Source organism: Parambassis ranga, chromosome 4 (assembly GCF_900634625.1).
Source record: "Parambassis ranga chromosome 4, fParRan2.1, whole genome shotgun sequence".
Taxonomy (NCBI): Eukaryota; Metazoa; Chordata; class Actinopteri; family Ambassidae; genus Parambassis; species Parambassis ranga.
The window spans coordinates 6243307-6256707 of NC_041025.1; the positions used below are offsets into that span (position 1 = coordinate 6243307).

The following is a 13401-nucleotide window of genomic DNA, read 5'->3' on the forward strand; positions in this document are numbered from 1 at the left end:
ATGCATGTGATGTGGTTAGAAGGCAGCCATCTGTATGTGTGTATGTGTGTGTACACACCTGCTTGTGAATCCTGTTCACTAATTTCATATTTCAGCACAGCCGCCTGTCATCAGCACTCTTATCAAAAATACATACCAGACCGTAATCACTGGAGGACTGAATGCCAAAATACCTCAGAGCACATGAGCACAAATGAAAGATGGGAGAGAGGGAGGGGGGGCAGGCATGTGTGTGTGTGACAAAGGAGGGAAAGAAAGTGGGACAAAGAGATAATATGTGTTACATCTGCAGCAGCGGCAGCTTTTCAGGTGAAATATGCACTTAGCTGCTGACAGTATAGACCCATATTTACCACTCTGTCACCACTGAAATGATGTAAACATGGTGCGCTTTAACAGAGCATAGACGTTTGCATGAAGGCTTTTAAGGTATGCATGCATATGTGTGTGTTTGTGCATGTAATTGTACAACATCAGCAGCCATTAACCCCCCTGTGTGGACTCGTTTGCAGGTTTAGAGGCATGTCTGAACAGCTCACCAGCTGCAGCACAACAAGCATGCAGAGGCATCCCAGAGAAATAACAAAAAAGCTGTGTGTTCATGTGTGTGTGTGTGCACGTGTGAAAAACACATACAAGATGTTGAAAATGCACATGAATATAGTTATCTACTAAAATAATGCCAGCTCCTGTGGTGTGTTTTCCTGGTATTCGTGGAAAATAAGAGCAAAGTTAAACCACATTTTCTCTTCTTCCGCGCCAGATAAAGGCTTTTTTTGTCAGCTCCCACCTGTTTCTTCCTCTATAACTTTCACATCCACCCTGATCTCCATCCACGTGTAGGCGGGAGCACACGAGGAGAGGAGGGCGTGTGGGGGATCACCAGCGTCCAATCAGAGGAGGCCGCCGCTCGAGTCCTATAAAAAGGGCGTGCGCTCCTCCGCAGCAGCATTCAGCTTCAACTTCCCGCGGAGCGCGTTCATGTCATACTGTCTGCCTCCTTCTGTGGACACAGGATTAATTAATCTGAACCCTTCATACAAACATTTGGACTCACACGTACTTCTGTTTGTTTGTGTACGGAACCGACAACGGACCGAAACAATGCGCCTCCTTCAGAACATGTCAACCATTGCGGAGTACACAGCTCCTGAATACCCGGTGCCCAACCGGGTCATTAAGATCGCTGTTATAGGGGGCAGCGGAGTGGGCAAAACAGGTAAGACACGGAATTAACTTCCACTCTGCACACAATGATGTGTTAAATCGTATAAATGTCTAAAATTCTGCTTTCTTTATTTCAGCACTCGTGGTGAGATTCCTGACGAGACGCTTCATCGGAGACTATGAGAGAAATGCTGGTGAGTTGAAGACGGATGTTTTTTCAGTCAACTCCTCAACATAACATTTTTTTAGCTGGTTGTTAAAGGTTTTATTATTTCCGTGTCTCCAGGTAATCTGTACTCCAGAGAAGTCCAGGTGGATGGAGAACAAGTGACCATCCAGGTGCAGGACACCCCGGGCGCAGAGGTAAAAGCTCCTCACACACGTTTTTGTAGTCAGGGCTCACCTGGGAGATAATTCAGTGCAAACGTAATACCATTTGACACACTGTCTGGCTGTTTAAATCATCTATGCATTGGCAGGCTACCTTTCCAAAAGCAAAAGTGTGTGTGTCTGTATTTTTCTCTGGTGAAGTAGAACCCCTCATTCTGCCTGTCTGTAATCTCCCATTTAGGCTAATGGTTGTCTGGGGCCAGGGTAAATGATACCCTGATCCACATCCAGACTTCTCAGTCACCCAAACCTCTCTGTTCAGGAGCAGTAATCCTATAGCTCCTGTCTGCCTCAGTCAGCATTCCAGTCATTACAAAAAAGCAGTTGCATAAAGTCAGGGAATGTTTAATCTGCTTGGACTACTGATTCAGTTTTTAATTTAGTGCAGAAAAGAAAAGGTAATCATCCTGTCCTTTCTTTCTTTCCCAGATGACTGATAATAGTGTCAGCCTGCCTGACCATGTGAGCTGCTCCATCCAGTGGGCTGATGCCGTGGTGCTGGTGTACTCTGTGACGGACCGCCGCAGCTTTGATTTGATCGATCAGTTGCACCAGCTGGTCATCCGTGCAGGTGGGGCCAACATGCCTCCTGTGATCCTGCTGGCCAACAAGGCCGACCTGTTGCACCTGAGGCGCATCGACTCCCAGCAGGGCCCTTTGCTGGCGGGGACTCTGGGCTGCTCTTTCTATGAAGTGTCTGCCAGCGAGGACTACAGCCAGGTGCACGGGGCTTTCCACAGGCTGTGCTGCCAGCTAGCCAAGCAGCCGCCTCCTGCATCCAGCTCCTCGCACACCTCTGCCAGCACTGCCACAGAGAAGAGGCGTTCGCCCCTCATCCCAAGGCCAAAGTCCCCCAACATGCAAGACCTGAAGAGGCGCTTCAAGCAGGCGCTGTCAGCCAAAGTCAGGACTGTCACCTCAGTGTGAGAAGGACCAGAAGCTAACGTGGTCCAGAGTGGCTACAGAGAGCAAGAAAACATTGATGGTGGAAAAGAGGACCGAAGATGATCCATTCTTCTCCACGCAAGACCTGGATCAATCTGCCTGGAGAAGGCAGGTGTGACATGAACAGTGGTCTGGGTCAGATGACTCTGTACAGAAGTGGTGACCTATAGGTGGACAGAAGAAGGTTCATCCTCTGATCAGGAGCAGGAGCAGCCAAATGAAGCTGACCTGAACTCTACATATTAAAAAAACTGTAAATCAAGCTCTCCTGGCAACAGCAGCTCTGAAGGACTGCTTATTTTTAGCTGTGGTGCCCATTGTGCTGGGTCCTTATTCAGACTGCCACTACATGGCACTGCTAAACGCTGGTATTATTATACCAACCACTCCACTCTGTGCAGCTGTTTGTGTGTGTGTGCTCATCTATTATGTTAAGTTGTCTGCAGTATGTTTTATTTTTGCAGCTTTCAGAACCATCAGGACAAAGCTAGGAGGAAGGGAGGGGGTTCTAGTGGGACAAGCAGACAGTATGTAGCATGTGTTGGTTACTCTCACTGATGCACTTTATAAAAAGGAATAGGCCAAAGGGTCCATTCTTATTTATTTCTAACGGATTCACTTTTTTGTGCACAATAAAATGATGAATTTGAAATGAAATGTCTCGGTTTAATTTGTTTTTACCTGTGTGGAAAAGGCAGAGTTTGTCCTCGGCTTCATCAGACCATGATAAAAGTTGCTACAGTACTGTGAAAGGGATGACGCATGCCAAACAAAGTGACTGTGAATAAAGCAGTTCTTAGAAATCTTAGAAAGGCAATCAAGGCATGACTGTACTGCTGCCTCTTAGGTCTTTTGTTTACAAAGCCCAGTATGCTCCTTGACCCCAGAAAATCAGTGACTTAAAGGAAGGTAACTGGAGCTGACATCACTGTGAGTTCATGTTTTCACAGAGCTGACCTTGTTTTATTAGCAAATCTTCTGAGAATTCCAAGCTCCCTGAAGATAAGGGAAGATAATATTAAGCACAAGACATCTGTTTATTTACAATTCAGAGTCTAATAAGTGAATCCTGTTCCATCTGTCCTCACCACTGTGACAGAACGAGGGACACTCGATGTGTGAAGGTGTGGGGTGTGGAAGGGTGTAGGTGAGTAAATTATCCACCTTATCAGACAGTGAGAATCGAATTGTTAATTATTCTCTTCCTTGTCACCATATAATGTTGTGAGGTGTTGATGCTATCACCGAGTGTGTATTCTCTGCACCAGAGAACACTGCTCTGTTCACACCTTCACTTGTAATGGGTTCACACCAACTGAAGACCAAAAAACAGCTAACTGAGCCCGATGTGCTGTGAATGCAAACAGAACACAACCTCACAAGTGGGCGTCTGGAAAGTATGTCTTTATTGTTTTGCATTAACACCTGATGACAGCGGAGGCTGAAACATACTGTAGAAAATCGACACCTTTGACAGACTCGTGTTTGTCGTCAGACATGACAGGAATGTAGCTTCGTCCTTCCTTCCAACACACCATCTAATTTCTCAAGCCCGACTCACACCTGAGCATCAGAGGTTTGCGTTGCATGTGTCCGTCCACGTGTTCGTGCCTGTGACTGCACGTGGTGGCCTCTCTCAGACACCGATATCGGGCACCAGTCTTCGGGTGCTGAAGAGCAGCTCTGGGATGTCTGTCGGTCTTAGTAACCTGGTGGAGAAAACCAGCACCTGGAGCGCAGAACAACACTCTCATTAAGGTCAAAATGTGTGTGTAACACAACACTAAATGAAGCAGACATGAATGTCATGGTGAATAGTGCACGAATTGGAAACCAACAAGGTGCAAGAATCCGGGTCTGTGTCGGCTGGTTTATGTTGGTTATTATTTTATTACTTTTCATTGTGGGAGGTGACACTCAAAAATGTGAAACTCTGTGGTGGTTGTGTGAAATTTTGGGGAAATACCAAATGTAGAACGAGCTTGGATTATTATTCAGACATGATACTGACATGTAAATCTACTATCACTTTTACAAGATGTGTGCTGAGTAGCTTTTCTTTTTTTCTATGCAAAGAAGCAAACTACCAGCGTTTTAAATCCACCTACCAGAGCAGGGGTGCTACAGATACATGTTAGGCTGAGAATGAAAAGAAGGTGGAGAATTGACTAGTGACAGAATCACTGTGTAGATCAGGGATGATTTATCCCTCCTGCACTTTCCTTGATTGGAAAAACACTGCCGTATAATAGCTGTCAACAATTTGGTCAGTTATGATTTTAGACATTACAGAACAATTCTGCGTATCCCTCAGCAGTGCTTTCTTTGCTTGACTTAACTTTCAGGCTTCTAAACTGAAGCCCCTCTCACATATGAACCTCTCCGAAAGTAGTTGTATGTATAAACCCAGACATCCAAATTAGTTACACCAGACATTAAAGGGACTGAGGACTACTTGGTACAAAGTCTGTGTAAGGTCTGATTGAGGTAACGTGAACATAGAAGGTAACTGTGAGGAGAATTCACAGTGAGTGAGTGGACATGTTGAACTGAGCTGTCTTTCATCCTGCCTGTACTGTATACTGCTTTCCTCTATTTTGGTGGTTCTGTGGATACATATACACACATAGACAGTACTGCAAAAGCAGCCATCATCATGGGCCATTCCTCCACATGTGCTACAGTCTACCAGCTCAGATGAACCGTTCCTAAAGTTGATTAACTTGATGCCAGTGTTATAATGTGCAATATAAGACAAACAGTGGCTTCTCTTTTTAACATGAAGAACTTTATCGTGGCCTGTTGAACTCTTTCCTGCTTTGCCACATAATTATATTTATGCTGTGATACCTAAACCTTTAACAGACACTGTGTGTCCATTTATGTACAAAACATCTGGATCTGACAGAAGTACGACACTGCAGACGTTCAACTGAGCTCTGTGCTTGCACTTCAGTACTTCAGTTGGAATAAGAATTACAGCCCATTATGTTGTATAACAGAGGAGCTCTGTTCCCCTGCAGCAGTGTTTCTTTAACTCTGGGTCGGCACCTACAATTGGCAGCAGGCCTGTTTGTAGTGGCAGAGTGAGTATGTTTCGGAGGAATTTTGTCCAAGTGCAACACTTTGCACTTTGTTTTCGGTGCCTATGAACGTCTGGTCTCCACACATCAGCCATCTTGCACATACATATGTATTGCACATGTATGCACTAAGGTTAGTGTGTGTGTGTGCTTGTGTGAGCCATCAGCTTATTATATAAGCTTGTCTGTATTCAGTCCTTCCTGATTACAGATGGAAGGCTTTGATCGTGGCCAAGCCTTTCATTGCCTCTGGCCTCCTTCTTGGAGCCTTTTATTAAGACAAACCCGCATTACCAGCTGACGTCCCCCCTCTTCCTTGAATTGCTCTTACCCCGAAAAAAAAACACATTCATCAGCACTTAAACTACCCATAAACACAGGTAGAAGTGTGTTGTGTGTGAAATTACTGTATTAAAAGGTATAAGGATCAGATCACACGCTCACCTTTACACCTGATCTGAGCCACCTGTGTATGTAGGTCAGTGCTTATGTGCATCACATTCTTTTTCAGGACCAGTCTGGAAATCTGAAATCTGCCTGAAAGTTGACCTGCCTCCTCACATAAAGGCGCCATGTGGGGCTCTCATGTAGTCTTTATTTCTGAATGCCAGTGAACTTCACTGGATATGTAATCAATGATTACCTCACAGGGTTAAAGGTCAATATTTTTGCATCCATTAAGGGAACATAAATGTTACACTGCATTGATAATCCATTCATTTGAAAGGAGGCTGCTCACCGTACTTATACCCATGACCTGTTGCATCACACCTCTGCTCATGTGCAAAGCAACAGATCTAATTTAATTGATTTTTTTTATATAAATTGTAGTTCGGCTCATAAAATAAATAGAGAAGCAAGCAAATGCTCATAAAAAATGTAAAATATTGTTGTAATGGTATCTTATTTTTAAACATCGCCACTGCCACATTACAAACATTAGCTAAGTTACATTCCCTTCTTACTTTGTACATGCTAAATAATGCATCAGCTACTGCTATGTACATTTTTCTCCTGCCTGGTTAGAATACACCTGGAATTGGGACTGTCAATTGGCAAACGTCTACTGTAACCACGATTATATAGAAATGGAGCCTTGACTCCCTCACCTGTGTGCCTGGTTTGTGTGTGGTAACCATCTCTTTGATGAGACGAAGCTCTGAGGGAGTGACTCCACCAACCAGGAAAAGGAAGAGCAGAGGGTTGTCGCTGGGATGTGGACGGCTCACCTGGAATAAGGACAGGACATTGTGAGAACATCAGAGTTGTTGTCTCTGCTTACTTTTACAGACCAAGGTGTGACAAATAACCCATGTCTAAGTGGTCATCTGTGGTCCTCTTTGTGTTGAGTCACTGCTCAGCAGGACACTGGGGATATTGAGATGATACTGATGACAGCGGACTCTGCAGCGGCTGTGGCTGCAAACAAAGCTCAGAGGGGTGATGGTCTCCTCGCTCTGGTGTCATGATGGTTGCCACGTGGACACGAAGGCAGGTGTACACACACACTTGCACAACGCATGCAGACATAAAAACAAATCTGCCACATCGCCTGTGTTAGAAAGCTCTCACAGACTCAAACACTGGTGTAAACAATGTTAACTGCCATTTTAAGATGTCTGTTTACCAGCAGGGGAAGGTCTGGTGTTTCTGCGGAGCATGATTCGCTGCCGGGGGGAAAGGGGCTTTGTGCTATTGGCCATAGCGCAGCATTCAGGGCAAGACTGTGAATGCTAACCGAGCAATCACAGCTGCAGGGGGTGGACCCAGAGGAAGAGTGGCTGTACACGTGAAGCAGGAGCAGGCTGGGGTAAAGCATGTCAAGGATGATTCAACATGTGTTTCTGGATAAATGTGTGAACTAATGCTTTCTAGTGTAAGCTGCTCAGGCTATATGTTGATTTCCGAGACGCGTTTGGTGACACTTGAATATGTCACAAACACACCGACTGCATGTGCAGGTACATCACCACCTGGATCCATAGAAACACTGTGAGAACCATGTGCACTGCCATGGGACCGAGAGGAAGGAGGAGACAGGTGGTGAGTGTGGAAACAAGAAGAAAAGGTTTCAACACCCACACACACACACAGAGTAAATGTTTTAATGCAGTTTCCTTAGAAAACATGCTGATAGAAGCTGGTGTGTGCACACTAAAACCAATCAGTTAATTTCTATCCATCTCCAGAGCCTCTTTTGTAAAGAGACAGTGCTTATTATTAGTGTTAGTGTATTAGTGTTCAAACATAATAATAATTAAAAAAAAAACAAATTACTACAAAATACTTTTTTTGAGGATGCAACAATCAAACGTTTGAAGTTGCTGGTACATGAGGTTATATTACAGGTTAGAATATTGAGCAGAGCAAATAATTGCTATTTTTTTTCCCAGTGTCAGTAATAAAAATCTGACACACACACAATATGTATACAATATGAGCCATGCTACTGTGGATGGAACGTAATCGTCTCACAGATTACCGTACATTATCGTGTATCATCTTTCTCACAGATTACATTTAGTGGAAGCTGAGGAGCTGACACGCTGCCATCAGAGCCAGCATTAATAGAATACTTGGACTTTGAGGCTATCAGTGTGTCTGTTTGCTCCAGCTCTGTGTTCTGGTTTGGTTGCTATAGCTGCCAGGATGTGTGTAGGGTGATTTAAAATGACAGCACTGACTGAGAGTCTACAAATCCACAGTGGAGAGGGCTGCCATTATGGAACTTGTCTGAACTCACCCTATTAAATACTACAACATCTGCCCTAGGAGGAAGATGGAGCTTAGTGAGTAGTAAAGACCAAGGCCAAGACGCCAACACAAGGGGTTCTGAATGACTGCTGGACTAAATGTGCAAATGTAGCAATGATGATGCTGAAAAACAGACGTGCTAAAATTGATTTTGTCTTCCATTTGGCTATCAATAACATCTAGAAGCAAGACATCCCACCCACCAAAGATCTAATGTCCAACATCAAGAACTCAGGACCTGCAAACTTTCAAACTATTCATAATTGCTAATGAGGCTCATTGGGCAATAATGTGACCCATAAATGAAAGAAGAACTACAGCTGAACATTTGACGGAGCCAGCCCCCCCGTATGACTTTTAAACAAAGACTAAACATAGCACACAAACAGTTTGGTGACCATTTATGATGACGGTTTTAAGTGACACTGTGCAGGCTTTCAGTGCATCATAATCCAGACAGCATGGTCCACTGTGCTTCATGATATAAACTGCGGAGTTCACAATAAGCTCTGTGGGTAAAAATAGAAGTTTAACTGGGGTATTTTACTGCATGTAGGGCATGCACTAAACTCCTATAGAACCTCCAAGTTCAGCTTTATAGGTTATGTCTGTCTGAGTTGGTGGTTCCTGCGCCAAGTTTCCTAATTTGTGTGAAACCAGGCCACAGTTACACAACCTGTCTAATTCTTCCCCAGGGGTAATCGTCAGTTTAAACAGGCCCAGATGTGGGATAATCAGAGTGGGGATCATGATCTGCTCTGCAGTGGATATACATTACCCACAAGACTAACAGTACTTATCTGTTGGAGGAAAAACCTTTGGACAAAATATTAATATAACCTAAAATTCAGGTTGTTGTTGTGCCTGAGCCACTGAAGAATGAGCAGTAATTTAATACATTGTGCCTCTTTACAATCAATGATCTAGCTGCAAAGTTGGAATTTGGCAAACATGCAATAATAACTATAAAAGGTGCCATTTACTGCTCCATAATATTTATCTAAAAATATAATGTGTTTCACTGATGCAGTGCCCTGGTACAGTTTGATTCAGCTGCTGCTGCATTGAATCGGTTTAACTAACAGTCCTAATAGGTGTGCTTGTACTTAAGGTGCAAATGCACACCTAATTTGGATGTTAAACTACTGTTCAATAGGCCATTATCTGTGCTAAATACTCCCATACATCTGACTAGTAGGGCCAGTATTTTACCTGACCATTGTCCCATTAAATGGCTGTTATCACCCGCTCATTACTGTCTCATTAAATGGCCCACAGAGGTCCAGTCGTTATAAGATTAATGTGCTTGTGAGGGGACAGGTTAGTGGGGATGGTGGACTTCATTCCAGAACATTGAGGTTTAATTACTAATTTGTGATTCCTTTTTAGACATCAGCTTGAGTTTTGCTCTGTGTTTGCTTTTGTTTTGCTGTTTATGCCCTTTTTAGAAAACCTTCACGCCAAACGGATGAATGCCACTCAAGACACCAGCATGCTCTTATTCAATTTGCTGGGTAGTGTTCTCCTTATCACTCATCACAATACATGATAAGGCACATTCTAGGTTACACAGTAAAACAGGTCCTTACCAGCCCATATGTACACAAATGATGTGAGATGATAATGCTATTATCATTATAAGAGTATGTTAACAAAAAACTCGAAGCAATACACATCCTGTTTTTATTGCTACATTTAAGTCTGTAAGATTTCCCATCATGCCACTCATAACAAAGTAAACCGTAAAATAGTACTGTTATATAGCCAATAAAGTCTGCTTGATGCAGAGAGGTGACTGTTATCTGTGTATTTTACTTGTTACTTGGTGATGGAAATGAAAAAGCTTTTAGTTGTGACTGTGTCCTGATTGGAGGGGTAGCATGAAGAGCAACAGGGTTGCTTTATTTTATTTTTTGGTTAGGAGGCATGCTAGGCCCATCTGGTGAAGCAGAGTGAGCTCTGCCAATGTGAAAAGCAGCAGCTGGTGACTCCATGTGGAGACACGTGGCTGTCCTATAAAGTGTGACCATTGTAAGTAAATACTAGAAGCATAGCATCTTTCAGAACCTATTCATCAGATATTTTTTTAACAATTAGTAGTCCGGTGTACACATAGATGACAGTTTAATCAGGTTATGCTCAAGGAGTAGAAGAAAGCACCACTTCTGTGGACAGCAGGTAGTTAAATCAGGGTGACAGACCCCACTTTATCCAGATGTTTATGTGTCTGTGAACAATGTCTGACCTTCATGAACATGCTGAAGCCAGTCTTCAGCAGGTCTGTAAGTCCTCCGGACATGTGCTCAATATCAGGACATTCAAGATGGTCAGGGTGGAAGACTTCCTCCAGGATTTGCCTCAGGAAAGGACGATAGGTGGCCTGTGAAAGACAATGGCTAAGTTAACTAGAGCAAACACTGCAATCACTACAAATATTCATGTGTGGTGCTGCCACCCTAATTTGTCAGGTAAAACACACCATGGTCATGACTTTGGGTATTTTGTCTTATACACATACATAATATACATACACACAGAGAAAAGGTAAAAATTCCACAGTAACAATCTGTATATATATATATTTGTTGGAAATTTACATAGTGAGGCCTACTTTCAGCATCTGTATGGTTGTGTGAATGGTTGTGGGTGTGAGAGTCAGTGGAGTTATAAACAGCTCAGCTCGAGCAAACAGGCCGCTGACTTATGAGTCACTTCAGGAAGGGGAGCTTAAACACTGGTGCAACCAGGACAAAAGTATCCTAAATGTGGCTGGAAATAGCACTATGGCCAATCATGAGTGGATAAATCACCTGGAGAGTCAACACCTGTGTCAACTATGTTCATGACACCCACAGAGTTGAAGATAATTCTGAATTATTCCAGTGTTTTAAAATGTTTATAGTAATACTAGTGTTAATTTAAATTATTTATGCCCTTGAAAATAGCACGAGAATGGATTGCAATTATATTTGTTACACATAAACAGCATCTCAGGATATGCACAGTTCTGATCTACCAAGTGTTCTCAATGCCAACAATTCATTATGTCCTGCTCAGCTTGATAGAGAAAAGCAGCAGTTTCAATAAAACACATGCCCTTGAAGGAGCTGAACTGTAGAACCTCAGCTAAAGCCTCATAAATGCCTTTAACTATTCTTAAAAGGTGATTCCTGAAAAAAAACCTCAGGCAGTAACAGGGACTCAGCTTTTCTGCCCAGCTACTCAGGACAAAATGTACCATTTATAGCCCTGAAAGCCAGAGGATCAAGAATTCAAGGGAGATTTTTTTTTCATGGGAGTGAAGTTTACTGTCTTAGAGAACAATAAAGACCCAGATAAGACTTGGCAAAGAGGTATTCTCAACAGCAGAAGTCTTCAAATAAACATGCTGCATATGTTCCAGTACTGGAACATTGGATAACTCCTCATTTCACATGAGCTGACAGTTAGTGACACATCAAGGCTGCATGCCAAAATGTGAAAAGGACCAAAAAAAACTGCTGCCCAGCGCTTCCGCCAACAAGCAACCTATCTGTGTATCATTCTTTAAATGGAATTTTTCAGCCTCCCACTCTTTTCAGTCATAACATGCTGGGGGGAAATCCTACAGTCCAGATTATATAAAGCAATATTTACCTCCTCCAACATGACTCTCCTGCATGGGTCAGCCTGCACAAACTAATCTTGGTGTAAACACAAGAATGATTCACCTCCGGCTACATAACCTGCTCATGCACGCACATACACAACAGCATTGCAGGATAAACAACAAATCTATCCCACAGTCACGCACACTTCATTTTCATCTGATTTACAAAAAGCTAAAAGCAGTCCAATGAAATCAGCACCTCAAACACCCACATGATAATTAGCCATATGATAATGCCAGTGCTTAAATATTCCTCTGCACACAAACATGTGCAGACACACACACACACCCTCACATGTGAGTATCAGGTTGCCCCACGTGTTTATCGGCATTGATGGATGAACAAATGAGTGTTCCAAAACAACACAGTGACAAAATAAAAAACACAAACGGAGCAGGAAAAACAACAGATTATCGAAATCCCATGAATAATGCGCTAAATTGACCTTAAAGGCTTAGTTGACCAAAAATGGCATGCATATGTATACTTATATACTTTATGTTAAAAACAAAAGAACTACAGTGTTTGGAGGACAGAATATCCTGTGACTTCATCATAGCTACAACAGATGGAACAACAAATTTGTGCATTTACAAAACAATATGGAAAGTTCAATCTGTAACCTAGGAGCCAGAATACTGTTAGCTTAGCATAAAGCAGTGGTTATCATAGCTATGTCCAACTTCAGTGGCTGCATCAGGGACACAGATGAAGACTGACTTTGTCATAGCAGAGACTTTGCTGTTTTACTTGCAAAGGATGCAACAGGTCTTTGAAGTCCAACATATCCCAAGGTTCACTGCACACTGCTATACAGAAACTGTATTTATGGCTATTTAATAGTTTGTGTTTAAATAAAACATCACACAAAACTTCATAAAACTCACACCGTCTGTTGTGGCTGTGAGAAAAACACTGCTGTTGTGATGTTATTGACCATAAATTGTGCTGAAATGCCACTACAACAAAAAGGCAGGATAACAGCAAAACACCATCACTCAAATAGCCATTAGTTCAAATGATCAAATGATTCATGGACAGATTTGCTGTAAATAAATGCCCAACAGGACTACTCTGTAGATTTTTACCAATTATTTAGACACCCCATGGACAAATGTAAGTTTAGAAGATCGCAGACTGGACTTCTTACTTCAAAGAGAAAGTGGTAGTGGCAGATCTTCTGAAATGTAATGTGGAGATAAAAGTTATGTAAGGCATGTAGACTCATCACATGGTCTTGGTTCAAATGCCTACACAGAAAGAAGGATAATATATCTGGTCAGAGATGCATATGCTCAAACATGTGTACATGTGTGTCTCTGCCAAGTGCAGAGATGAACAATTATCATTTTTTATTGTTTATATAACCAATCACCCACCTCCTCCTGTTGAGAATCTTTACAATTCTAAAG

The 13401-nt window shown here is 42.6% G+C and overlaps 2 protein-coding genes across 3 annotated transcripts in view; one reads left to right on the forward strand and one right to left on the reverse strand.

Moving 5' to 3' along the window:
- The first annotated feature begins 964 nt into the window (after positions 1-964).
- rasl11b (RAS-like, family 11, member B) lies at positions 965-3154 on the forward strand. Its single transcript, XM_028403854.1, has 4 exons — positions 965-1219; positions 1305-1361; positions 1454-1530; positions 1987-3154. The coding sequence occupies exons 1-4, from the start codon at positions 982-984 to the stop codon at positions 2482-2484; spliced, it is 870 nt and encodes a 289-aa protein (XP_028259655.1). The 5' UTR covers positions 965-981; the 3' UTR covers positions 2485-3154.
- Positions 3155-3885: 731 nt separating this feature from the next.
- scfd2 (sec1 family domain containing 2) overlaps positions 3886-13401 on the reverse strand; it is a 70735-nt gene continuing 61219 nt past the window's right edge. For both annotated transcript variants that reach the window (XM_028404461.1, XM_028404460.1), the window contains exons 7-9: positions 10585-10719; positions 6695-6814; positions 3886-4231 (exon numbers count right to left, since the gene is read on the reverse strand). In XM_028404461.1, coding sequence (XP_028260262.1) covers positions 4139-4231; positions 6695-6814; positions 10585-10719 — 348 coding nt within the window. In that variant the 3' untranslated portion in view covers positions 3886-4138. The remainder of the gene's footprint in view (positions 4232-6694; positions 6815-10584; positions 10720-13401) is intronic.

Coding starts and splice junctions, on each gene's coding strand:
- rasl11b (XM_028403854.1), top strand. CDS start 982: ATGTCATACTGTCTGCCTCCTTCTGTGGACACAGGATTAATTAATCTG. Junction 1,220..1,304: donor CAGCGGAGTGGGCAAAACAG/GTAAGACACGGA, acceptor TCTTTATTTCAG/CACTCGTGGTGAGATTCCTG. Junction 1,362..1,453: donor AGACTATGAGAGAAATGCTG/GTGAGTTGAAGA, acceptor CCGTGTCTCCAG/GTAATCTGTACTCCAGAGAA.